General features: G+C 45.6%; 1 protein-coding gene across 3 annotated transcripts in view; it reads left to right on the plus strand.

Annotated features, from left to right (window-relative positions):
* The window catches only part of LOC118368312 (steroid hormone receptor ERR2-like), a 74950-nt gene that overhangs the window by 22638 nt on the left and 24936 nt on the right, over positions 1-27376 (plus strand). For all 3 annotated transcript variants that reach the window (XM_052496855.1, XM_052496854.1, XM_052496853.1), the window contains 4 exons: positions 4442-4851; positions 14558-14674; positions 23962-24072; positions 25495-25656. In XM_052496855.1, coding sequence (XP_052352815.1) covers positions 4455-4851; positions 14558-14674; positions 23962-24072; positions 25495-25656 — 787 coding nt within the window. In that variant the 5' untranslated portion in view covers positions 4442-4454. The remainder of the gene's footprint in view (positions 1-4441; positions 4852-14557; positions 14675-23961; positions 24073-25494; positions 25657-27376) is intronic.

A 27376-nucleotide genomic window follows, 5' to 3' on the forward strand; every position in this document is an offset into this window, starting at 1 on the left:
TCTCTCTCTCTCGCTCTCTCTCGCTCTCTCTCTTTCTGTAGCTCTGCCTCTCCCCCTCTTTTTGGATTTCTGATGTTCTGTCTGCTATCTTATTCCTCTATTGTGTTCTTCTATAGAACAGCACATCATACATCTCTGTCAGGCGACGTATTCGTTAACAAAGAGGCCTCTCCCTCCCACCCCTCAACACCCACGCTGCCCCTTCCTCTATCTGTTTAGAGCAGGACTAATGAATGAGAAAATCACAAATGAGTAGTTTCTCCCAGATGAAATGGGTCCCTATGAGGTGCAGGGACTGCCTCTAGCCTCTATACCAACCACTGCCTCCTTTCACATTTACTCAGATCCGTCTCTCCCTCCTCACTTTCTCACACACACACACACACACACACACACACACACACACACACACACACACACACACACACACACACACTCAAAATTGTCCCAGACGTCTTTTGTCCCCATTCCTCCGAGGGTTATTAACCTGGACCCAGTTATATAGAAAGGCATTCTCCATATTTCACATGGTTCCCCATACACCCCCCTCCCCCCAAGCCCTGACCCCCTATCCCATTTCATTTCCATGGCCCCATGTGGATACAGAAACCCTCCAGAAACGTCCCGTCCTAAAGATGATGTTTGGAGACGTGTATTCCAGTGATTGTAGCCAGTCAGCCTGTGATCTGGTTTCAGTCAGTCAGCCCTCGTTCCCATCTCCCTAAATGAGTCGTCCTCCATGCAGCCGTGCGGTCGGCTGAGTGGTAAGAGGTGGCGGTGGCCACTGGAGGAGAGGTCACCATGGCAGCTGCCAGTGGGCTCTGGTGGTGGCTGGAGGCTGAGACGGTCTGTCAGGAGCTAATTGAGTTCCTCCTCCTGCGCTGACTCTGGGGCCAGTAGCTTATCAGGGACATCGCCCAGGGGCCTCCAGGCAGATCTGCCCCTACTGGGGCATCTGATATCACCCCCCACATCTGCTTAGGGTGAGGGGTTGGGGGCTGGGATGAGGTTAGCCAACACTATCAAACCAGGTTTTTGGCATCCCACAGCTCAGAGAGTGAAAAGTACATTCTAAATGATCTCATCATGCCATAAAACTCAGTCGCAGGACGAATCGTTTGAGTACACATTTTACATCTTCTCCCATTTTGAGTTGAGCTTTTAATATAAGCACTCGAGTTGTGTAATGTTCTCATAGAAAGAGGGAATGCTAATGTGAGTCAGAGAGACAGAACGTCTGAGTGTCTGTCCGTGTATGTGTTTAACACATCAGTACAGTACAGACATTAGCACGCTACTGAAGTCAGCATACAGCTCACAGTAGGAATACCTACAAATTGGCCCAATTAGTTTCTCCAGGCTCTGTCGTCTTCCTGTGACAGTGTTCAGAATGTTCAGGCCGTGTTCAGAATACTGCCGGAGGCCCAGGCAAAGAAGGGAATGGCTGAGACATGAGGACGGGTGCTCCTCAGTTCCCTCTCCTCCTGAAGAAGCGGAGCAGAGAGCGATAGAGGAGCTGGAGAGGAGATCATTAGGGCAGCTAATCCTGGTCACAGCAGCAGCAGTGGAATGATATTACTGATCTGAAATGCTGTTAGGAGGACCAGCTGGAATCAGATTAAAACCAAACTGCGCAGTGTGCTTTTGTGGGCCCATAACCCACCACTCAGCATGCATTTTGATCGGTACAATGAGAAAGAAAGGAGGAGGAAAAGGGCGAGAGAGAGATATATCTTTGACGTGCAATCCTCCAGTATGCAGCTGAGCAGCAGAACGGGAAGGACACTTCCTGTACTTGAGAGGAAGACATAACTATGGATTTCACAACATACCTGGGTCTTGATCAGTTCAGTGGACCTCTTAATTTGATGTCCTGTCTGGGATACATCCTAATTAGCACCTGCTCCATATGTTGTGTTTTTATTAACATAATTCCTGCTGTCAAATTATTTATGTTCATATTATATTTGCCACATTATTAATAGTGTTTATAGATTTTATTTGAACCTGTCCCATTTGAGAAAAATAATATTTCTGTAAATGTAAGAAAATATTTGATTAATGTACACTAGGTTCAAATGGTTAGTATTCATTCAATGTCATTAATCAATATAAGCAGCCTTGTTAAAAAACATAAGCAGAGCAGTAGCATAATGTGCCATTGCGGAATGAGTTAAGGGAATTGTAGCCAGAACATGTATTATATATGACCACATAGAGCTGGAGGGGAAACAGTTTAGACACTTATGCAATTATGCTAAGTGTCACCCTGGAGGTGACCTTTGAACTGGGGTTAAGCTTACTCTGAATTTGTGAATAAAAGCTAAATAGAGCCATCTAACGGCGTGCTGCCATTTTAATATAGAGCCTTTAAGAAGCCGAGTGCAGGTGTCCTATCACACAGGTGCACAGAGCTGTCTGAAGTAGAGAACATAAAGCGGATGAATCGAGACTCCTTTCATTCATTTATGTGGATAGAACCCACAAGTTATTTAAACCAAGACATTACATGTATGTTAAAAAAGCATCAAGGAGATGGAGCTTTTTATTTCATTATCTTGCAAATTGTTTTATTTTGCTCTGACTTTTTAAGAGTACATAGAGGAATCTATCTGAAATACTAAATATTCCTTCAAACACGTGGAGAAAAAACCTTCAAACTTCCTTGGCTTTACTTTGACCTTCTCAATGTTTTTTATAGGTATTGTCCAACTTGTTTTTATAGTTACTGTGAGAAATACTGTAAATTGAGTGCCATGATCCCTAGTATAAAAGGTGGTTATCGGTTTTATATTGTGTACGTTCTATATTGAAAAAAGTTCCAGGAGTGTTCAGACAAAGGGCTTATTCCACAAGGTCAACGGTTTTAACAGGGGGCATTTTTTAATATTTATTTTAGCAGTTAACCTTTTTGTGAATTTTCAGAGGTGGTGGGCACCTAGAGTTCCAATGAATATACATGGGGAAACCCGGGAATGAGATTTAATTTGACACACTGACCCCCATCTCCACGGGCCCAGGAAGCCAGGGTGAGAAAATAAGGTTGACCCACTGACCCCTGGGCCTGAACCCTACCATCACCCACCCTTACAATTAAATCAGCCAGAGAGAGAGACAGCTATCCTGGCTGGCCCTTCTCCGGCTGGCCGATGGGGATATGGAAAGGCCTTTCCCTCTCCCTCTCTGCACTCTGTAGCAGTCTGAGACGTCCAGTCATGGATAAATCCTGATAGAGACGTTAGGCATACTGGTAGAGAGTGTCTACCCTTTCTCTTCCCTGCCGATGGCAAACTGACATGGGAACTATGTAAACATTACCATTATTTGGCAATATACTAATATAACTAACATGTTAAGGCAGAACCTGGGCTGACTAGCTGCCACTCAACCAGGAACCCCGGTGTTTGCATTTGCATAAGTCACGCAAGGCTCATTTTGATGAATGTGGATGAGTGCAGACAACCTTTCACCTTGTCAGGGGTACCTAGTGCAGAGGTGTGTGTGTGATCCCGCCACGACCCTGGCGTCATTGTGTCCACACCACCTTTAGAATACCTAGAGGTTATCCCTCTCTTATAGCACTCCATCTCCTCAGTTCACTCTGTTCACTCTGTTGACCCAGGAAAAGTCCATATTACAAGAGAGCAGTACTGTTTTATCTGTTCTCCCAGTCCAGTTTACATGTGGTGGAAGGAAACATAAATCAAATCGAATGGACAATGAGCTGTTTTGGGGGTTTTGAAGCTGCGTTGTATCAACACAGCCAGAGGCTGCACTTTATTTCACTCAAGGCAGGCACAACATCAGAAAATTCAAAAATGTTGTTATCAACCAGACAGTGAACAAAGTCAATATCCTTTTGCCATCATATTTCTTTTTGCCTGACCGCTGACTCGAGGAGACCGCTCCAGATAAGTTCTCTGTGCTCTGGCTTTCTTTAACCTAGTTTTAAATATGTGTCCCAGGCATGGTGCCATCCTGTGTCAGCTGTGGTTGTGTTTCTGTGTTAAAGCAGAAGGAGTGTGGTCAGTGTTGAGCGTGTTTATTGCACCTGCGTGTTCTCTCTCTCACGGCTGGTGGAGTGTGGGGTTAATGAGGCGCTTAGGATCCTCCCACCTGGTTGGCTGGTTAATGGTGATGGTTAGGCTAACATAAATGTCGGGGGGGTCAGAATAAAAGAGAACAGCTGATAATGTAGTAAGTCCTCTTTGGAGTGTGGGAGTGTGAAGGGACTTGATCTGTGTGAACAGTAGCCTACAGAGTTTTCCCACAGTCAAATTGTGCAAAAATGCGTTCTCTCTCTGTAGCTGTCATTGTATCGTTAGACAATGTGTATAGATTTTTGTTTTGTGGGTAGCACCAGTCGATCTGAAGCTGTTCATGTCTGTAGTCAGACAAACCGTGCAAATTACCCTCCCCTCTCCTTTCCCCCCTTCTCCAGGCTGCTGAATAGAATGGCTGCCGATGACCGGCACCTTCCCTCCAGCTGCGGGTCCTACATCAAGACGGAGCCGTCCAGCCCCTCCTCAGTCATCGACACGGTCAGCCACCACAGCCCCAGCGGCAACTCGGACGCCAGCGGTGGCTATGTCAGCGCCATGAACAGCCACTCCAACGGACTGGACTCTCCGCCCATGTTCACGCCCGGTGGGCTAGGCCCCGGCGCCTGCCGCAAGCGCTACGACGACTGCTCTAGCAACATCATGGAGGACTCACCCATTAAGTGCGAATACATGTTGAACTCCATCCCCAAGAGGCTGTGCCTGGTCTGTGGAGATATAGCCTCTGGGTATCACTACGGCGTGGCCTCATGTGAGGCCTGCAAAGCCTTCTTTAAAAGGACAATACAAGGTATTTCCCTGACGCCCCCCACAGACACACAAACACACTCAGTACAAGGGATCTGCCCCCCTTTCAGACACAACAATACACTCCATACAGTGTTTTACCTCTCCTCCTCCTCCAGCATAAAACACACACTAGAAGATGTACTGTATCTCTCTGTGGTCTGAACACAGTCACCTACTGCCCTGAACTACCATCTTCTAATGTAGCTGTTGACCTACATCATCTCCCTTTATCTCCCTGGGAAAAGGTATATGTTTGAAACGCTGGTGCCTCCAGTTGTGCTGCTATCAATGGCCTGCATTGCTATGACACCCAGGGCACCTTCATTAATAGTGAGGGGAATCACATGCAGTGCAGCACAGTATGAGACAACACATGTCCACAGGGGCTGAATACAAAGTTGACAGCCACACACAGGATAGGCCACTAGCCCGTCGCTCGCGATGACGTCATCTGCTGGGTGGGTAGGTAGGGGGCAGTGGTCGTGACATCATCATCAGGGGTTATCATCAGCAGGTGCTTGTTTCCTGTCCTGTGTGTGTGTGTGTGTGTGTGTGTGTGTGTGTGTGTGTGTGTGTGTGTGTGTGTGTGTGTGTGTGTGTGTGTGTGTGTGTGTGTGTGTGTGTGTGTGTGTGTGCTGCATGTGTGTGTGAGTGAGTGCCTGAGGAATAGGGCGTGAGTGCAGATCTGCATGGTATGATGTATCGCAGGTTCCCATTAGAGAGGCAATGACAGGCCCCCCACTGTGTGTCTCTCTGTGTGCTCTGTCCTACATTAATCAGTGGGACCTATGGTACGGAGGGAGATATTATTGAGCCAGGGAAAATCACTGCTCAACATGCACAGCTGTCCCTGCCTAAGCTCAGACAGTCTGCGTGAGAATGGGAGAAATTCAAATGAAAACTAATATTTTTATATTTAGTGTCATGCATTAAGGTAAACATACAGTGAGCTCAAAAAGTAATGGGACAGCGATTATATTTTTGTTTGTTTTAGCTCTGTACTCCAGCACTTTAGATTTGAAATGATATAATGACTATGAAAGGCTGTTAAAGGCTGTCAGCTTTAATTTGAGGGAACCATTTAGAAATTACAGCATTTTTTGTACATAGTCCCCCCAATTTTAGGGGAACAAAAGTATTGGGACAAATTCACTTATATGTGTATTAAAGTAGTCAAATGTGTAGTATTTGGTCCCATATTCTTAGCACACAATAACCACATCCAGCCCGTGACTCTACAAACTTGTAGGATGCATTTGCTGTTTGTTTTGGTTGTGATTCAAATAAAAATAATCTAAAATAAAATTGTAGAGTTCACATGTGCCGAATACAGACTAGAGTGAAATGTTTACTTACGAACACATTCCCAACAATGCAGAGTTAAAACAGTAAGACAAATATTTGCCAAATAAAAAAGATATAGTATCACAATAAAATAATGAGACTATATTATTTTATGCCAATTAGAAATGAATAGTAAATAATGTATTTTGCCATTTTGGAGACACTTTTATAGTAAATAAGAATATAATATGTTTCTAAACCCTTCTACATTCATGTGGACGCTACCATGATTATGGATAATCCTAAATGAATCCTGAATAATGACAAGTGAGAAAATTACAGACGCACAAATACCTTACTTACAATAACGGGAGGCTAGTGTTTTCCAATCAAATCAAATTTTGTGTCATATGCTCCAAATACAACAGGTGCAGACCTTACTGTGAAATACAACATGTGTAGATTTTACCGTGAAATGCAACATGTGCAGACCTTGCCGTGAAATGCAACAGGTGCAGAACTTACCGTGAAATGCAACAGGTGCAGAACTTACCGTGAAATGCAACAGGTGCAGACCTTACCGTGAAATGCAACATGTGTAGACCCTACCGTGAAATACAACAGGTGCAGAACTTACCGTGAAATACAACATGTGTAGACCTTACCATGAAATACAACCTGTGTAGACCTTACCGTGAAATAGAACATGTGTAGATCCTACCGTGAAATACAACATGTGTAGACCTTACCGTGAAATACAACATGTGTAGACCTTACCGTGAAATAGAACATGTGTAGATCCTACCGTGAAATACAACATGTGTAGACCTTACCGTGAAATGCAACATGTGTAGACCTTACCGTGAAATACAACATGTGTAGACCCTACCGTGAAATACAACAGGTGCAGAACTTACCGTGAAATACAACATGTGTAGACCTTACCGTGAAATGCAACATGTGTAGACCTTACCGTGAAATACAACATGTGTAGACCCTACCGTGAAATACAACAGGTGCAGAACTTACCGTGAAATACAACATGTGTAGACCTTACCGTGAAATGCAACATGTGTAGACCTTACCGTGAAATACAACATGTGTAGACCCTACCGTGAAATACAACAGGTGCAGAACTTACCGTGAAATACAACATGTGTAGACCTTACCGTGAAATAGAACATGTGTAGATCCTACCATGAAATGCAACATGTGTAGACCCTACCGTGAAATACAACATGTGTAGACCCTACCGTGAAATGCAACATGTGTAGACCTTACCGTGTAATGCAACATGTGTAGACCTTACCGTGAAATACAACCTGTGTAGACCTTACCGTGAAATACAACATGTGTAGACCCTACCGTGAAATACAACAGGTGCAGAACTTACCGTGAAATGCAACATGTGTAGACCTTACCGTGAAATGCAACATGTGTAGACCTTACCGTGAAATACAACATGTGTAGAACTTACCGTGAAATACAACATGTGTAGACCTTACCGTGAAATACAACATGTGTAGACCTTACCGTGAAATGCAACATGTGTAGACCTTACCGTGAAATACAACATGTGTAGACCCTACCGTGAAATACAACAGGTGCAGAACTTACCGTGAAATACAACATGTGTAGACCTTACCGTGAAATAGAACATGTGTAGATCCTACCATGAAATGCAACATGTGTAGACCCTACCGTGAAATACAACATGTGTAGACCCTACCGTGAAATGCAACATGTGTAGACCTTACCGTGTAATGCAACATGTGTAGACCTTACCGTGAAATAGAACATGTGTAGATCCTACCGTGAAATACAACATGTGTAGACCTTACCGTGAAATACAACAGGTGCAGAACTTACCGTGAAATAGAACATGTGTAGATCCTACCATGAAATACAACATGTGTAGACCCTACCGTGAAATACAACAGGTGCAGAACTTACCGTGTAATGCAACATGTGTAGACCTTACCGTGAAATACAACATGTGTAGATCCTACCGTGAAATACAACATGTGTAGACCTTACCGTGAAATACAACAGGTGCAGAACTTACCGTGAAATAGAACATGTGTAGATCCTACCATGAAATACAACATGTGTAGACCCTACCGTGAAATACAACAGGTGCAGAACTTACCGTGTAATGCAACATGTGTAGACCTTACCGTGAAATACAACATGTGTAGATCCTACCGTGAAATACAACATGTGTAGACCCTACCGTGAAATACAACAGGTGCAGAACTTACCATGAAATACAACATGTGTAGATCTTACCGTGAAATACAACAGGTGCAGAACTTACCGTGAAATACAACCTGTGTAGACCTTACCGTGAAATGCAACATGTGTAGACCTTACCGTGAAATACAACATGTGTAGACCTTACCGTGAAATACAACATGTGTAGACCTTACCGTGAAATACTGACTTACGAGCCCTTAACCAAAGATGCAAAAAAAGTGAGTCAGAAAAATGTGATAAATAAACTAAAGGAAAAATAGTAACACAATAAAAAGAACTATAACAACAACAAAGCTATATACAAGGGGTTCTTCACACACCCTGCTGTCAGTGTAGTATGTGTGAGCGTGTGGTTAGAGTCCAGGGAGTGTAAACGATAATAATAAAATAAGGGGTTATTCGGGGGGGATGATATGATAATGATCCTTCTAACTTTCTCACTCGTCATTATTGATGATTCATGCAGGATTATCCTTAATCATGGTAGCATCCACATTAATGTAGAAGTGTTAAGAAACATTATTTTTTACAATAAAAGTGACTCCAAAATGACCCAATAAATTATTTGACATTCATTTCTATTGGTCAGAAAATAATCTGAAACACAACCTCAACGGCAAATGCATCCAAGAAAAGTGTAGAGTCACAAGCTGGATGTGGTGATTGCGAGCTATGAGCATGGAACCAAATACTTAACTATGTCATACTTTAATACACATATAAGTGAATTTGTCCCAATACTTCTGCTGCCCTAAAATGGGGGGACTATATACAACAAGTACTGCCATTTCTAATTGGTTCACCTGATATGGATTAAAATACCCTCAAATGAAAGCTGTCAGTCTGCAATGTAACATCATAGTCATTGTAGAATTTCAAATCCAAAGTGCTGGAGTACAGAGCCAAAACAACAACACACTCGTCACTGTCCCAGTACTTTTGGAGTGCACTGTATTTAGGAGGCAAATGTATTTATTATATATTTATACCTTCGGGCGGCAGCTAGCCTAGTGGTTAGAGACAGCTAGCCTAGTGGTTAGAGACAGCTAGCCTAGTGGTTAGAGACAGGTAGCCTAGTGGTTAGAGACAGCTAGCCTAGTGGTTAGAGACAGGTAGCCTAGTGGTTAGAGACAGCTAGCCTAGTGGTTAGAGACAGGTAGCCTAGTGGTTAGAGATAGGTAGCCTAGTGGTTAGAGACAGGTAGCCTAGTGGTTAGAGACAGCTAGCCTAGTGGTTAGAGACAGGTAGCCTAGTGGTTAGAGACAGCTAGCCTAGTGGTTAGAGACAGGTAGCCTAGTGGTTAGAGACAGCTAGCCTAGTGGTTAGAGACAGGTAGCCTAGTGGTTAGAGATAGGTAGCCTAGTGGTTAGAGACAGGTAGCCTGGTGGTTAGAGACAGGTAGCCTAGTGGTTAGAGACAGGTAGCCTAGTGGTTAGAGACAGGTAGCCTAGTGGTTAGAGACAGGTAGCCTAGTGGTTAGAGACAGGTAGCCTAGTGGTTAGAGATAGGTAGCCTAGTGGTTAGAGACAGGTAGCCTAGTGGTTAGAGACGGGTAGCCTAGTGGTTAGAGACAGGTAGCCTAGTGGTTAGAGGCAGGTAGCCTAGTGGTTAGAGACAGGTAGCCTAGTGGTTAGAGACAGGTAGCCTAGTGGTTAGAGACAGGTAGCCTAGTGGTTAGAGACAGGTAGCCTAATGGTTAGAGACAGGTAGCCTAGTGGTTAGAGACAGGTAGCCTAGTGGTTAGAGACAGCTAGCCTAGTGCTTAGAGACAGGTAGCCTAGTGGTTAGAGACAGGTAGCCTAGTGGTTAGAGACAGGTAGCCTAGTGGTTAGAGACAGCTAGCCTAGTGGTTAGAGCGTTGGGCCAGTAACCAAAAGGTTGCTAGATTGAATCCCCAAGCTAACAAGCTGTCATTCTGCCCCTGAACAAGGCAGTTAAACAACTGTTCCTAGGTCGTCATTGTAAATAGGAATTTGTTCTTAACTAACTTGCCTAGTTAAATAAAAACCTTTTGGCATTGTACATGCCTCATATATGTTCTGTAAATATAATAGTCTGTACATCTCAATTGAGGTCCTTAGCTTCTTAAAAATGTCCCCCCTTAAAATGCCATTATTGCTCCCAGGTTATGGAGTGCAGGCTGTCTAGCAGGCCTAGGTGTTGATTTTGGACATCCCAAATCCTATCAGCTTTAAACAGTCTATGTACCTTCGCAGGCAAACAGAAGCATTAGACCAAATCCTGCTGTTTACCCATGCTGCCATCAGCTATCCTGTCTATTGACAAAAGATGAACATTTTCTCTCAAGTAACATAACTATGCTTTTGTCCCCCCGTTACAAAACATTGACGGCGACACACAATAGAACAGAAAATAGCAATCTGGGAAGAAAGAGACGTCTTAAGTGGAGCAATGGCCCAAACGATTAAGAGAGAGGTACATGAAAAGAAAAATTGAAAGCTCTTTTTTTTTCCCTCCCTCACTTTGCATTGTCGATTTGAAATCCCTCTCTTTCTCCTCTTGGAGGGCTGCCTGTAATGGAGCTAATCTGCCGTCGTTTGTCCGAGCCACAGGAGTTTTGTCAATAACAATCAGCGTTTGGAAAGTGTAATTAAGGCCGAGGCTTTTCATTAGGAGGAAGGGAGGGGGCTGTCTCCAGGGACAGCAGGGCCAATTAGAAACTCAGGCACGCATCGCACGCCGGGTAATTTCAGGGAAAGGAGGGAGAGAAAAAAACGAGGACTTCTTTAGATTGGAGAGGGACCCGAGCGCTCTTTCAGAGGAGGAGAGGCTTAATGGCATAATAATCAGACAGGGGTCCCAATCCAGGCAGAACAGGACAGGGAGGAGGACCATGGGACGTTGGGGGAGGAGGAGGAGGAGGGGGCCGAAAGCCTCTGAAATAATAAAAACCACACAGGATGACTAGAGGAGGAAGAGGGCGCAGTAAACAGTGGGACATAAAGCCCTTGGATGAAGAAGAGGTTTCAGTAGATGAGACCTGATTAATTAAAGAAATAATGAGGCTGTCTATCCAGGGTGGAGTGTGTGAGACGACATCCCTTAATGAGAACAACACAGGAGACATATCTTTCACACTCATTCATCATATTGTTTCTAAGCAATAACACTAAAGCTAATGGACTTTTTTCCCTTGACATCTTTAGCACACAATGAAATGCATTTCATCTGAGAACAATTTGAGACAATAGTGACCACACAGTTGACTTTGTCCGCACTGAATATTTTCCGTAAATGTCTGTTTTTCAACCTGGGGTTCCTAGCTTCATTTCTCTTTTCTCTACTTCCTTACGTTCCACTGCTGTAAAAGAGACCTGATGCCCCTACCTTTTAGACAGGAGGGAATGGCAAATCCATCTTCTGTCACATATTCATCCAATGAAAAGCCCCCTGAACTCTTACATGGAGATAGATACATTAGTCAAGCCCAGGCCCAAATTAACGTCAACCTAGATCAGCATCCATCCCGGAAATACTCCTGCTCTTATAGCTCCCTAATCATAGTCCCGTCCCGCACCTCGCGTGCCCCGCCAATCAAAAACATAAATCTCTTATTGAACCTTATTTTTCTCTCGTTTTGAACCCAAGTGTAAAATTGCTTGAAAACCAACTGAACTCAGTGGCCCTCTTTTTTTATATGAAGTAATAGACCTTGACAGTAAGCCTGTAAAAGTCAGTTTCGATTTTGATGAGAAATACCTGCCATTTTACTGTAATTTACTTACAGGACCTGACTTTCCCCTCACTGCCCTGGCACAGGTCCTGAAAAGCCATAAAATAAATTGAGAGAAGAAAATATTTTTTATGTTATTTGTTTCATACGGTAACCTTTGAAACCAAATATGAACCCAGCGTTCTGGTTATATATAAACCCTCAAATGCTTGACTGACTGATTGTATGAATAGACATGAATAGACATGAATAGACATTTGTCACCGAGGATCAGCCCTTGAGCTATAAATGTCACTATAGGTGAACCAGTCCGTAATTTTTTATATATATTTTTTTTGAGGCAGCACATGAGTTGGCCTGTGCATGCTGTAATTTAAGTGTATAATGAGAGAGTATGAGTGTGTGTTATTTGTGCATGGTCTCAGTTTGTTAGCTTTCAGGTGTGCCTTGTGCAGGTGTTCAAACCCTGCTCCCAGTGTAGTGGAGGGAGAAGTCTCCTGTGGGTTAGCCAGGGACCAGGGTCATCTGTGCAGTGTTTGTCTGGCAGGCAGGCAACATACCATATACATCTGCCAATTACATAATGTTCAATATCATGATGTTTAATTAATGTGATAAATCTACAGCCCAGATTCTAGGACAATGCATTGGATGAAATGAAATGTAACTTAAGGTTCTCTAGGCATAAGGGGTTTGTATAAAGGTGCCAAAGTATTGCAGTTGAGACAGTATCATAAAGAAGCAACCACAGCAGGGTAACAGCCTATAGATACCAGAGACGGCTACTCTGATTGCCTCCTGTGAACAGATGGGAAATAGATGGGCTTATTATTAAGGTCTGGTTGTGCTATGACAACAGAGACAACAGGAACAGAGACTATCATACCTCATCGCTCCCCTTCCCTCACACCTTTATTTACCCCAATTCCAACGAGATGAGAGGAGTTGGCATGATGATTTCTAAGCCAGATATAAAGGAGACATTTCTAATTATTTAATACATCTTGGGACCCTCCGCTTGATATGTCCAATAATGTTAACATAATTGCATAAGTTGTTAAAGGGGATTGGAGGGTTGGAGGGGGAACGCTACTGGAATATTATACAGCTCTTACTCTCTCTCTCTCTCTCTCTCTCTCTCTCTCTCTAAAAAAAAAACACGTAATGAGAGTGAGAGTAGAGAGAGAAGCTGGTTGTGTCGGGATGGAATCCCAGTGTGTCTGAGTATGGCTGTTCATCTATAGGCAGGAGAGCTGCCGAACCACTGTCTCTGTATGCAGTTAGACAGGATAATACTGTACGTTAGTCTATATTGAAGTCATTTAGGTTCATCTTTCTAAATGTAGAAGGAGCTGTACACAGCGTTGAATAAATAACAGTTGAATAGATAACATGGCTTTGTGGTCGATATTAAAAAACATAATCCAAGTTTAAGAATACACACTTAAGAAAAAACATCAATTATAAAATAGTGTTGTGTCTCCAGTGTGCCTCAAAATTGGTTTCTCAGTTCTTCCATTCTTGGTGGACAATGAATGATTCTAATTCAGGACCTTGAGCAGCTAGCTATTATTCTGAAACCCTTTATTGAAAAGCTTGACTACAGTAAAAAGTAGGGAATGCCATCGTATATCCTGCCCTTCCTTTCTATTGCTAATGCTACAGTACAGGCAGAAACATCTATTTTATTGTGTAGCAATGAAACCCTTTTTCATTGTGTTGTCCCGGAATCAGACGCTGTATTGCTGGACTTGAATAATGCATAAGGCCTGTTGTCTGTACACTGTGTAGTCAACAATGGCAACAGTGGTAACAACAGGTTTGGGGCTGCCAGAGTATTATGTAAAGTGGCCGGGGGGGGGCGTGTGTCCGACTCTCTTTCCTGTTATTGAGGCAGAGGGACACAGAGAAGGGAAGGGCCATGCAGGCTGGATGGCTGGCTGCTCCAGGGGCCTAGATGGGACACGCTCAGAATTAATGAGGCCAATTTAGAGTGGGGGCCAGGGTGGGGTCTGTAAAGGGTTCCATGATGAGTACTGGAGGTCTCCTTCTCTCCCTCCCTCCCTCCCTCCGGCTCACCTCACCTCAGACACACTACTGTAATTGATTGTTGCATAGGAGATGATTAACAAATGCTGATACCCAATGTCTGGTTTGCACAATCTGATTATAGACTCTAGAAAACTGTGTGATATACAGTAACTATTTAAATCTACACAGTGACTCGTACAATGTAAAGGTAAATGACAATGCCCTAAAATGTCTATTGTATCAATACTTATATGTATCAATACTTATATGTTTACGTTTATTCTTCATGTGTGTCCCCTTTTTTTACATGTACAAAAAGGAGAGAAAAAAGGTCAGAACATTTGACCTTTTGTTTTTCCTTTGCCTCTGAGTCAATAGGAAGATACACTGCCTTATAAAGCGTGGTCAGGCTAAGGTTAACCACATCTCTTGTTCTCTTCAGGCAACATAGAATACAGCTGTCCCGCCACAAACGAGTGTGAGATCACAAAACGGAGACGCAAGTCATGTCAAGCCTGCCGCTTTATGAAGTGTCTCAAAGTGGGGATGCTCAAGGAAGGTAAGGAGATCTCCTTTTCTTGTGAAAGTGTCTGTCTGTCTGTCTGTCTGTCTGTCTGTCTGTCTGTCTGTCTGTCTGCCTGTCTGTCTGTCTTGTATCACTCTCTAGATATTCTGTCGACATTATTAAAATGATCTCAAAATTGTCAATGGAACGCCACCATTCAAATAAAAAGGATGTAAAGACTGGATAAATCAGAAAAGGCCTCCTCAGAGGATGTGGTCTCCTCAAAGCTCCCGACTGATCGAGCAGCAGTGAGTGGGCCCATGCCAGTCCAGACCAGGGTGAGGGATGTTGGCTGCAGCCTCCTGTACCTGCAGCCATAGCCAGACAACTGATCTGAGCCCCCTGGCCTGTTCTGTCCTCCCCCTACCAACACAGCAGTAAATCATGTGCAGCTGAGCTGGGGACAGAAATATGCTGAATAGGTCGATCCTGCTGTCTGAGTAATAGAAATGTAACAGTATTCCGACTGGAAAGGGTTCTGCTGGGTCCCTGAGCACACACTCCGGCCAGTCTCAGCTCTCCCCGGCATATTGATCCACTAAATGTTTTCCGAACATCTCAGCTCTCTTCCTGTGGATGGTTTTTTAAAGTCACGCCAACTGGGAATTCAATGACAATTAAACATGCTGCCGATGGATTTCTCTGGCTCGATTTCTTCCCCCCTGCCAGGCCCCGTGAGACCCCAGGCTGGGCTGCTCCTTCCGGGGAGGCCCCGGCCCATGGCCACAGCCCACTAGGCCCCTACCTACCTCGCCCCAACCCCATGCATTACTGCTCCTTTATTCCCCTCCCCTCCTCACTTGTTGGTCTCGCCAAACAGCCAAAACACATGAATAATGAGAGCAGTGTGGCTGGGGAATGGAGAGGAGGTGTCATATTTATTTAGCTGGCCGCTGGGAAGAGCTCTGTAAGGAAGCATACTGTACTTTTTGTGTCTTGCTTTTGAGGGAGCGCTGCTGAGAATAGTTCAAGGGGTGCTTCTGTTTGACGAAGCGTGATTATCCATCCACTTTCACTGTACTACAGAATAGACATGAAGACAAGACTCAGGAGGAGGTGTTCTCTATTATGGGGGCAGAAAAACACAACAAGATGAGTTATTTTATACTCTCTCGGAATACTCCATAGCCTAATTATCATACCTTAAAATATGTTAACTAAACGTAAATAATTGTTCATGTTGTTTTGTTCATCCCTACCCATCAACATGACATGCAGTATAGCCAGCTTTTACCCCACCCTGTCTCCCTTAATTCGCCAGAGACTGGAACGTATATTGTAGATCCTATCCCGTTAGGATGTAGTGATGTAGCGATTTCAAGTCTCCATCTACAGAGTAGCCTATATAGATCTCTGCTCCGTAACAGAATCTCCTCACTGCATGCAGTGAGATAAAGAGACTGGGCCAGAGTCGCATTACAATCTGATGGAAAATGTTTGCCAATATATGATCTGGAGGAATAAGAGACCACAAAATAGGTAGTGATGGCCATAAATGCAGGGCCAGTTTCAGGAGGAAGTAAGAGATTGGTTAAAGAGAGTGTATAGCTCAAATATGCAGAGAGAGACTTGTCCCAGCATTCTAATGCATACTGTATATTCAGCATATCCACAGATTGAAAACGACCCTCGTTTTTACGGAGTGGGTATCGCCACCTTTTAGAATAGAGGTAGAGATTACGTCTGGCTATATGAAGTCCTGCGGGAACCCAGTCCCCCAATCACCCTCCTCTCTCCCACCTCCAGCAGTGTTTTTTTTTAAACACAATCAAAACAAGTAAATACATTTCCCAAATGAACAGAAAGATGTGAAATGCATCTAAGCGTGTGTGACACCGATGAGTCTGGTTATGGGGACAGGAGAAGACTCGAGTCCAAGCTCCACGAAGACATCGGCTCAACGCCATGTTCAGAGGCTGGAGATGGTCTGCGCTCATGTGACTGAAGCTGCAGAAAGGTCATCCAGTCAATGGAAAAAACACCTAATTATAACTTTACTGCTCAGCTCCAGCAAAGGTGCAATGCAGTTTCCTACCGTCAGGCGCTCTACGAAACTACAGTACGTTTGAATGGACCACAACACACCTAACCTCTCTATGATACGACTGAATTTCTAGACATTCAGGGAGATCTTGGAAATGCAATGGAATTTTCCCTAAAATCAAATCAAATTTCCTTTGTAACGTGCGCTGAATACAAGTGTTTTACTGTGACATGCTTACTTACAAGCCCCTAACCAGCAACGCAGTTCAAGAAATAGAGTTAAGGAAATATTTACTAAATATACTAAAGTAAAAAATAAAATGAAAAGTAACACAATAAAATGACATAACAATAATCAGGCTATATGAACGGGGTACCGGTACCGAGTCAAAGTGCAGGGGTACAGGTTAGTCGAGGTCATTTGTAGATGTAGGTAGAGGTAAAGTGACTATGCATAGACAATAAACAGCGAGTAGCAGCAGTGTAAAAACAAGGGGGTCAATGTAAATAGTCCAGTGGCCATTTGATTAGTTGTTCAGCAGTCTTATGGTTTGGGTGTAGAAGCTGTTTTAAGGAGACTTTTGGACGTGCGGTAACAGAGAGAAGTCTATAACTTGGGTGACTGGAGGCTTTGACATTTTTTGGGGCCTTCCTCTGGCACTGCCTAGTATATACTGTAGGCCCTGGATGGCAGGAAGCTTGGCCCCAGTGATGTATTGGGCCTCAAGTGCCCATGTTAAAGTTATTACTTGATATCTTTGAAACGCAAGGCATTTCAAGGTTTTACCTCCCCTACTGATTAAGCGAGTACATGGTACAGAATTAGTGCATGTATTTGGTCCATTGGAAAAGGCTCCAGTTTATCTCTGTAGACGTCTTAAGGGAAGTGTAAGGGAAGTGATCTCCAAAGATCAGCAGTCCGCTTAAAGGGGATCTGCCAGAGACTTGAGTTGAATCGCTCTACTTTCCCCCGACTGTATAAAAGAGGAAGTGATCAATAGAAGAATCAAATGTCAGGGGCTACAGGTTTCTCCTCTGATCAATGGAGGGGGCTGAGAGCTGAGAGAGAGCGAGAGAGCTGAGAGAGAGAGAGAGAAAGAAAGAGGAACAGATACTATTGAGAGATTACATTGACATCAGTCAGTGGCAGATGTCCTCTGCCCTACCACACACACTACAGTATGCAATCTGTCACCTCTCTGTAATAGGCTACGATCCTGTTATGTTCCGTGGGCTGACAGGTGAGAGCATTACAACAGACGTGAACATGTGTTTTAAAGGAGGGGGGAGTGGTTGATACTCGGTGTACCTCCCTGTATATCACTCTTATTATACGACAGACACACGGTAGAACAACCACATCCCGTTATAGCACTCCTGTTATCCTCACACCAACATTCTGTACACACACGCCACACTACACGCACATATAAACATCACAATACCAGACATATCGAGCCACACGTGGATTCAAGCCAAACACATTAGTAAGACACTGACAGCCACTGTGTGGAGATGGGGAATCAATTGTTTGGTTCCATTAGAACCCAAGTTAAAGAATGAACATGAGATTTCAAACAGACCAATGTTTTTCCACGTTGTGTAATTTGGCCTTCAAATGGAGCCTGCATCTTGAGTGGGGAGTGAAGCCAGCATGATGTTACTGCAAGGTGGTATGGTGGCTCCACCACGCTACGGGTAGGTGGATGGAGCATGTGGTGAGAGCGTACGTAGGCTTCGGGGTGAGCAGACTGAGGGCCAATCAGCAGATAGGGATGGGGGGACAATGTGTGACCATTTTTCCGCTGCCCTCGCTCATCACCACTCGTGGTAAAAAATGCTGCAACACGTTACAAGCATGCAAAGCTGGCAACAGGGGCCCTTTAAAATAGTGCTGACGGTAGTTTAGCGGGGCGGCTGCCTTGAAAGGCAGAGTTCAGTTCACCATGCCTTGCCATGTGGACGTCTGATTTTCCCAGCTAAAATAGGGTCCGCTTAAGCCCCCCTTGGCACTGCCAACCATCCCAGACATCCTGACACTTTCCCCAGGGAGAGACACCCAGAACAGGTGAGGGGCTCAAAATAAGGGCCCCTGCCTCGGCCGGCCACACAAAGTGAGTGAAGACAGGCCCTTTTGTAGGAGTGTGCTCTGAGGGGGATTATTATTGTTTTTGGAGAGAAAGAGGAGCCTTGGGTCAGCTGGCCCCAGCCCCGCCCCTAGCCCGCCGCTAATCCGTGTGCAAATGCCAACCGCCTTGGCCAGAAGCCCTCTACCCTGCATCCTGCTTTGAAGAGCTGACATCCGAGCTCACCGCACACTACCGCCCTCCCTTTACCCACCCACCGGGTGATGGTGCCGGCCGTAAAACACAGTGGTGTCTGGTGATGAGGCAGGACTCACCCCTTTTTACACACACATTCACACACACACACACACACACACACACACACACACACACACACACACACACACACACACACACACACACACACACACACACACACACACACACACACACACACACACACACACACACACACACACACACACATTCACATTCCCAGTCACACAGACACATTCACAGACACACAGACATATTCACACAGACACATTCACATTCACTGACACACATTCACACACACACAATCTCAGTCACACAGACACAATCACACAGACACATTCACACAAACACATTCACATTCACAATCACACAGACACATTCACACACACACATTCACACAGACACATTCACATTCACACAGACACATTCACACAGACACATTCACACATACTCATACAATACAGACACACTGGCCACAAACAAACAATCCAAAGCTTGGTCCATGGCTCACCAAAGTGGGCTTGGCAATGGTATATGGGAGTTTCTCCAAGAGGAGTCAGACACATGGAATGAACTGCTCTACTTCTTTCTCTTTCTCTCTCTCACACACGCCCTTGCTCTTTGTCTCACTGTCTCCACCCGTCCTCCCTTCCTCCCTGTATGGCCCTGTTTGACTGTAAAATGAGACAGGTTAGTGCCAAGCTTTAATTCCTGTCAGCATCTGTTAATTATGGCCGGGACTGTTCTAATTAAAAGAGGCACCCATGTACCTCGGACTCCTCGTCACCGTGGCTTTATGCTGGCTGACATACACAGCCACATGACTAACAGCCCAGCCAGCCCAGCCATCCCATCCCAGCCCAGCCAGCCCATTCCATCCCAGCCCAGCCAGCCCAGCCAGCCCAGCCCAGCCCTGCCCAGCCAGCCCAGCCCAGCCCAGCAAGCCCAGCCCAGCCCAGCCCAGCCCAGCCCAGCCAGCCCAGCCCAGCCAGCCCAGCCAGCCCAGCCATCCCAGCCCAGCCAGCCCAGCCCAGCCAGCCCATCCCAGCCTAGCCAGCCCATCCCAGCCCAGCCAGCCCAGCTCTGCCCAGCCATCCCAGCCCAGCCCAACCAGCCCAGCCACCCCAGCCAGCCCAGCCCATCCCAGCCAGCCTAGCCAGCCCAGCCAGCCCAGCCAGCCAGCCAGCCAGCCAGCCCAGCCCAACACCAAGGGACAGCTCATGGGGTTCATCCATACCACCTGGCTGTATCTGAGCTCCTCAAGAGGGCCCAGAGAAACCGTAGAATGTGGTGACATCACAGTTATCAGCGTTAGGAATTTTCCACTCCTATAGTACCACCAGCAGAAACTGAATCGGAACGCTCCTAAGCACTTAAACCTAGCAAGCACTGACTTGGTGATATCGGAGTCCGTTTTGTCATGAGTTCATACTCAAGGCCTCGTCCCTGAATAGATTTACTGGTCAAATATTTCTTGACACTTTCTTTACATGCTACATGTGAAGGATGTAAATTGCGAAATGAGGAAATAGTGATTTGCTGCGAATGATGGGTCTCTGCTGGGAATTGTGGGTAATTAGGTTAGTGGGTTGTCAGTCAGGAAATTGAAAGACAATCCTAATCAGATTTGTGTTTCTAGGGAATCAAATAATTTATATAAGTAGAATAAAATCTCCTTATTCTACTCCTACAAGATAATACTGTTTGCTGTAGCCACCCATGCGTACAGTCTAGCTTGGGGAAAAGGGGGTACAGCTCTGTCAGTGGATGGGGTGAAATTGAAAATTACTGTTTTCATAATCCATTGTTTCAGCCCTTTCTATGGAATGAAGGCTATTCTTTACATACTACGTCATCTCCTTTTTTTCTCCCCAAACACCCCCACTGTCTGTTCCCTGTATCGACCTCTAATCAGCGAACATAGGGACATCCAAACCCATCCTCCACGAGAGTACAGACTGAGGGGAAATTGTATTAGCCTCATTTGCAGTGGCCACACAATGCCCAGCTCTGACACCATCTTTACAGTTATAAAGTGATGAAATCATCAAGCAAGTGCTCTCCCTGCAAGTGATTTTAGCAGAGGGGACTTGGTGCGCTGACAAATGAACCCCTCCCCCTCCCTCTCCTCCTCCTTCTCCTCCACCAGCTAGGCCATACATACTGGATAATACCTCTGATCGGAGGTGCTCTCAAATCTAGTTTAGCATCCATTTGTTTAGAGGGTTTAGGTTATACATAATGAATAAATGGATAGGTATTTGCTATACAGGGTTAAGATACATCAGGCACATTCAGTTGTGTGAAGGACAGTGTTCCTGTGGGGCCGCATAGGGTATTGCACAATATACATAAATGTTTGGCACACTATTAAGTAAAATCATCATACGCTGTGCTGTATCAAATAAATGGAACACTACAGATGAAATATTTTAACTATGTGGAAAAGTAATAGAATAGAAAGGACAATGCAAATGGAAACATTCTTATCAAATAATGAGATAATAACTGATGTTATGATGAGGTTGGTGACATTTACAGTATCAGTGCAGGACCTGGTCCCCTATGAGTGGCAGAGAGTGATAAGGCCTCACTCCTGTCCCGTGAAAGAGGGGTGAAATAAGGAGGTTTTATTGGAAAGCTACCCTCTATCTATCTGTCTGTGTAATAACACAGTGTGTCTATAACACTGTTCCTGTACACAGCCAGACAGTGTATGTATGGGTTTGTGGATTCACTCCAGAGGTGGGACCAAGTCATAAGCAAGTCTCAAGTCACAAGGTCCAAGTCTCAAGTCGAGCAGCAAATACAGTAGAATGGATGGAAAATCGTGCATTCTATGAGCAAGTTAAGTCGAGTCCAGTCACAAATTGTTGCTTGATGCCTCGTTGCTGGTGAGCTTGCAAAGTAGACGGTTCAGATTCTAGAACACCAAACCATTTTTGGAGCTGCAAATTCATTTATGGCAATCCTCTCTCCCAGCAATTTCACATTTGCGCTGTGATTTTCAAACATTTTGTGCCGCAACCCCCAAAAAGGCGTGGTTCAAAGCTTTCGACCCCTCCCCCCGGACGCACATGCAATTTCATCCCATAAATGGTGAAGGTCGTGTGATGTTACATCTTTAGACATGTGCAGTACCGCTGAGGTACGTAATTATACCCACCCAATCTAGGCCTATCTGAACTATGGAAATGATCAATGAAATCCCAAGGTAGCCTATTGTTTTGAAAAAGATCATAATAACATGGGTACTGTGTTTTTGCCAGGCAAAACCGGAGAACATTAAAGAAGAGCTTTCAGGTCACTAATCTGGATATGTGCACCCGCCGCTGCGTGCCAATGCTGAAGACTGGTCATTGGTCAACAGTCAAGACTAAAACTTTTGGGTTCTTAAACACAGATTAGATGTTTTCTAAACAAAAATGTGGTGTTCTGCCATAGGCCTATGTTAGTGACCAGATCGAATAAGCAAAGGTAGAAATATAGCCCACCCAATCTACCTACCTCATCCCCATATTGTTTTTATTTACTTTTCTGCTCTTTTGCACACCAGTATTTCTACTTGCACATCATCATCTGCACATCTACCATTCCAGTGTTAATCTGCTAAATTGTAATTACTTCGCTACAATGGCCTATTTATTGCCTTACCTCCTCACGCCATATGGACACACTGTATATAGACTTTCTTTTTTTCTATTGTGTTATTGACTGTACGCTTGTTTATTCCATGTGTAACTCTGTGTTGTTGTTTGTGTCACACTGCTTTGCTTTATCTTGGCCAGATCACAGTTGTAAATGAGAACTTGTTCTCAACTAGCCTACATGGTTAAATAAAGGTGAAATAAATATATATATGTTTAATTTAAAAAATAATAACATGCAAACGGTAGACTATATGTAGCCAATGAGAACATGTATAACATTTTATATCTCGTTCAGACTCACTTGTACACTCGTAATCCCCCAAAGTCTTCTCACTTGACTAGCTCACCCAACCTGGGATGACTGACAGTTTGCTGGTCCAATCAGAAGGCTGAGTGTGTGTTTGTTTGCAAATGCAATACTGCCTCTGGATCATTTTGTGTCAATGAAGACACTGTGCCACAAAATGAGTTACAAAGCGTTACAAAACCTGGCCGGATATTTAAGTCACACATCTCAAGTCAAAGTCAAGTCCCGAGTCTTGAGGCACCAAGTCCAAATCAAGTCTCAATTTATTTTATTTTATATCAAGTGTTGTCTCAAGTCACCACATCAAGTCATGTGACTCGACTCCACACCTTTGATTCACTCCTCCTACAGTAGCTACATGGCTAGATGCAGAGGCCCGTTGACAGCTGAGCTCACAGGTACCAGCCTGGTTGCTCATTAGTATTCCGTCTGCCTCACACAAAAAGCCAAATAATTAGAGGGCCAGTCTGTGAGATCATTGACCCTGCGTTAAATATTCATATGTTTAGAGCTCCTTCAGGCTCGGCAGTGTCACAGTAGACCAGCCAGGCATGGACCACATATGGGAACGCAGCGGCAGCCAGCAGTCTCTCTGACACTCCCTGTACTGTACTCTGACCATGCAGACGACAGAACAGAGCGATTCCTCTGGACAGACACTCACACCTTAGCTTGGTCAAGTTTCTAGTTTTCATGCTTCCTCATATAACAAGAGGAATACTTTTGATACTGATCATGTAAAACAATCTGAGAAGAGGGTATCTGAGCGTGTGAGGGGGAATTAGACTTGAATGTTTGTTTGTTATTATAGTGTTACTCTCTACCAATAACAATTGACTAATTGTGGGACTACTTTACCCTGTGTTAAATGGTTTCATAATTGTTGTGTTTTCATTATAAACATTCTATTTTGTAGAATTGATTGATTCATTTTATTTGTCAGATTGGTGAAATTGTATTTCCTACTCAAAGGTCTCCTTGCTTCTTGTCATGTGTCAGGTGTGCGTCTGGACCGTGTGCGAGGGGGAAGACAGAAGTACAAGAGGAGGATGGATGCAGAGAGCACAGCATACCTGGGCCTCACCCTCCCCCCTCCTGCCAAAAAACCCCGTGAGTACAGCCTTGTCAACTCAACCCCTCCCCACAGCCCATCCCCTCCCCACTGCCCAACCCCTCCCCACAGCCCATCCCCTCCCCACAGCCCAACCCCTCCCCACAGCCCATCCCCTCCCCACTGCCCAACCCCTCCCCACAGCCCATCCCCTCCCCACAGCCCAACCCCTCCCCACAGCCCAACCCCTCCCCACAGCCCATCCCCTCCCCACTGCCCAACCCCTCCCCACAGCCCATCCCCTCCCCACAGCCCAACCCCTCCCCACAGCCCATCCCCTCCCCACTGCCCAACCCCTCCCCACAGCCCATCCCCTCCCCACAGCTCAACCCCTCCCCACAGCCCATCCCCTCCCCACAGCCCAACCCCTCCCAGCCCATCCCCTCCCCACCGCCCAACCCCTCCCCACAGCCCATCCCCTCCCCACAGCCCAACCCCTCCCCACAGCCCAACCCCTCCCCACAGCTCAACCCCCCAGCCCATCCCCCCTCCCCACTGCCCAACCCCTCCCCACAGCCCATCCCCTCCCCACTGCCCAACCCCTCCCCACAGCCCATCCCCCCCACAGCCCAACCCCTCCCCACAGCCCAACCCCTCCCCAGCCCAGCCCAACCCCTCCCCACTGCCCAACCCCTCCCCACAGCCCAACCCCTCCCCACTGCCCAACCCCTCCCCACAGCCCAACCCCTCCCCACAGCCCAATCCCTCCCCACAGCCCAACCCCTCCCCACAGCCCAACCCCTCCCCACTGCCCAACCCCTCCCCACAGCCCAACCCCTCCCCACAGCCCAACCCCTCCCCACTGCCCAACCCCTCCCCACAGCCCAACCCCAACCCCTCCCCACTGCCCAACCCCTCCCCACAGCCCAACCCCACCCCTCCCCACCCCAACCCCTCCCCACAGCCCATCCCCTCCCCACAGCCCAACCCCTCCCCCCTGCCCAACCCCTCCCCACTGCCCAACCCCTCCCCACAGCCCAACCCCAACCCCTCCCCACTGCCCAACCCCTCCCCACAGCCCAACCCCAACCCCTCCCCACTGCCCAACCCCTCCCCAAAGCCTTCTCCCAGTCCACATTCAGTTAAAGCATTCATTTTATTCAGACTATGTTGTCTGTATAGGTGTATTTCCATGGAGGAGAAGTACTAGAGAATATAGGCCAGACATGCATTGTTCTGGACACAGCTGAGTTATGACAGGTCTCAGAGCGGATGACCGATATAAAACAGTGACTGGGTTCTTAAAGATAGGAGTCCCAGTAACACCATCTCACATAATGTTGAATGTAGACTACGTCATAATTGTACTTGTGTGTTCTTCCATGTAGGTACTGTGTGTATCTAAGTGTACAGTACCTGATTGCGCATCACAGTAATGTGACCTTTGACTATTGTTTTGACCACCTCTGCTTCCTCCTCAGTCACAAAGATCGTGTCCCACCTTCTGGTGGCCGAGCCAGAGAAGATCTACGCCATGCCTGACCCCACCATGCCTGAGAGTGACATCAAGGCCCTGACCACACTGTGTGACCTGGCTGACCGGGAGCTGGTGGTCATCATTGGCTGGGCCAAGCATATCCCAGGTATGCCCACCCATCTACAGCCCCTGCACTAACTGAACACCATAGAAAGATATACACTGTGTGTACAAAACATTAAGGGCACCTCCCTATTATTGAGTTTTTCCCCTTTTGCATTCAGAACAACATCATTTCGTCGGGGCATGGACTCTACAAGCTGTCGAAAGCATTCCACAGGGATGCTGGCCCATGTTGACTCCAATGCTTCCTACAGTTGTGTCAAGTTGGCTGCGTGTCCTTTGGGTGTTGGACCATTCTTGATACACACGGGAAACTGTTGAGCGTGAAAAACCCAGCAGCATTGCAGTTCTTGACACTACCATACCCCGTTCAAAGGCACTTCAATCTTTTGTCTTGCCCATTCACCCTGAATTGCACACATACACAATCCATGTCTCAGTTGACTCCTCCCTTTCATCTACACTGATTGAAGAGGATTTAACAGGTGACATCAATAAGGGATCATAGCTTTGACCTGGGATCACCTGGTCAGACTGAGTCATGGAAAGAGCAGGTGTACATTCAGTGCATAACACCATTACCTCATGATCACATATAACATACTGTGTAGTTTTAAAGCCAACACATGATAGCAGTTTAGATACAGGACCAGCCATTCATTTTGACTGGTGCAATCTGACGTCGCGATTAGTCCTGGTCAGTTCCATTTAGAGTAGTACCCTCATGATCCTCTATCTATAATCCACGTCCCTCCCTTTGCTCCCAGTGGGTACACACACACACACACACACACACACACACACACACACACACACACACACACACACACACACACACACACACACACACACACACACACACACACACTTCAATTTAATTATTGATAAGCATAATCATGTTTCTCTACTCCATAGGAAGTGTGATAGACAAGGTGTTAGGTTATGAGATGCTGTTGTATTAAGGATGTCAGCAGAGATTTTGCTCCCTTCTAGAGTTTTCTCCTGATTCTGACAGTCAACACATTGCTTAGTGACTCTTTTTGCAACCAGAGCAGATTCTGTCTGATCTTGAGGTTGACCCTCATAACTCTAGAACATTATAGCATGCTAGGTATTGAGAGGTGACACACTAAATGACTGTGTCCCTCAGTGTAGCCTCTGTTATGCAGCCTCTGTTATGTAGCCTCAGTATAACAGAGCATACCAGACGTGTGTCTGAGCTGACAGCAGCAGCAGAGGCCCTGCTGTAGTTTAAGCTGGGCCTCTCCTGGTTCTCACCTTGCGTGCAGGACATGTAGGAGTGACAACTGTTCTGTACCTGGACAGACAGGTGTTCCAGTATTTATCAGAAGAGAAGAGGTGTAGCAGTCAGCTACAGATCTTTTAAGGAGATTAGCCCTTTCTCATCCAAACTGTTCGGTACAGCCCATTGTCAGCAGTGCATTGTCAGCAGGGGGAGAGTTTAGCCAAGGAGCTTACCCAGGACTGGATCACACTGACCCAATAACACAGTCCCTTCCATCTACCTGGCCCAAACAAGCCAGCCAGGTACACTAACTCTGGCTAGAATATACAGAGAAAACACCACTGTTCACCTCTGGCAATCTGCAGGGGTGTAGTATTATTACCCCATACATACACGATCTGTATTATTACAGATAATATTATAGAATTCTGTTCAAATGATTGAATAACTATAAAAGCACATGAGGATGAGTTGAATCCGTTTGATTACCGGTAGGCTACACTCTATTGTCAACTGT

Source organism: Oncorhynchus keta, chromosome 35 (assembly GCF_023373465.1).
Source record: "Oncorhynchus keta strain PuntledgeMale-10-30-2019 chromosome 35, Oket_V2, whole genome shotgun sequence".
Taxonomy (NCBI): domain Eukaryota; kingdom Metazoa; phylum Chordata; class Actinopteri; order Salmoniformes; family Salmonidae; genus Oncorhynchus; species Oncorhynchus keta.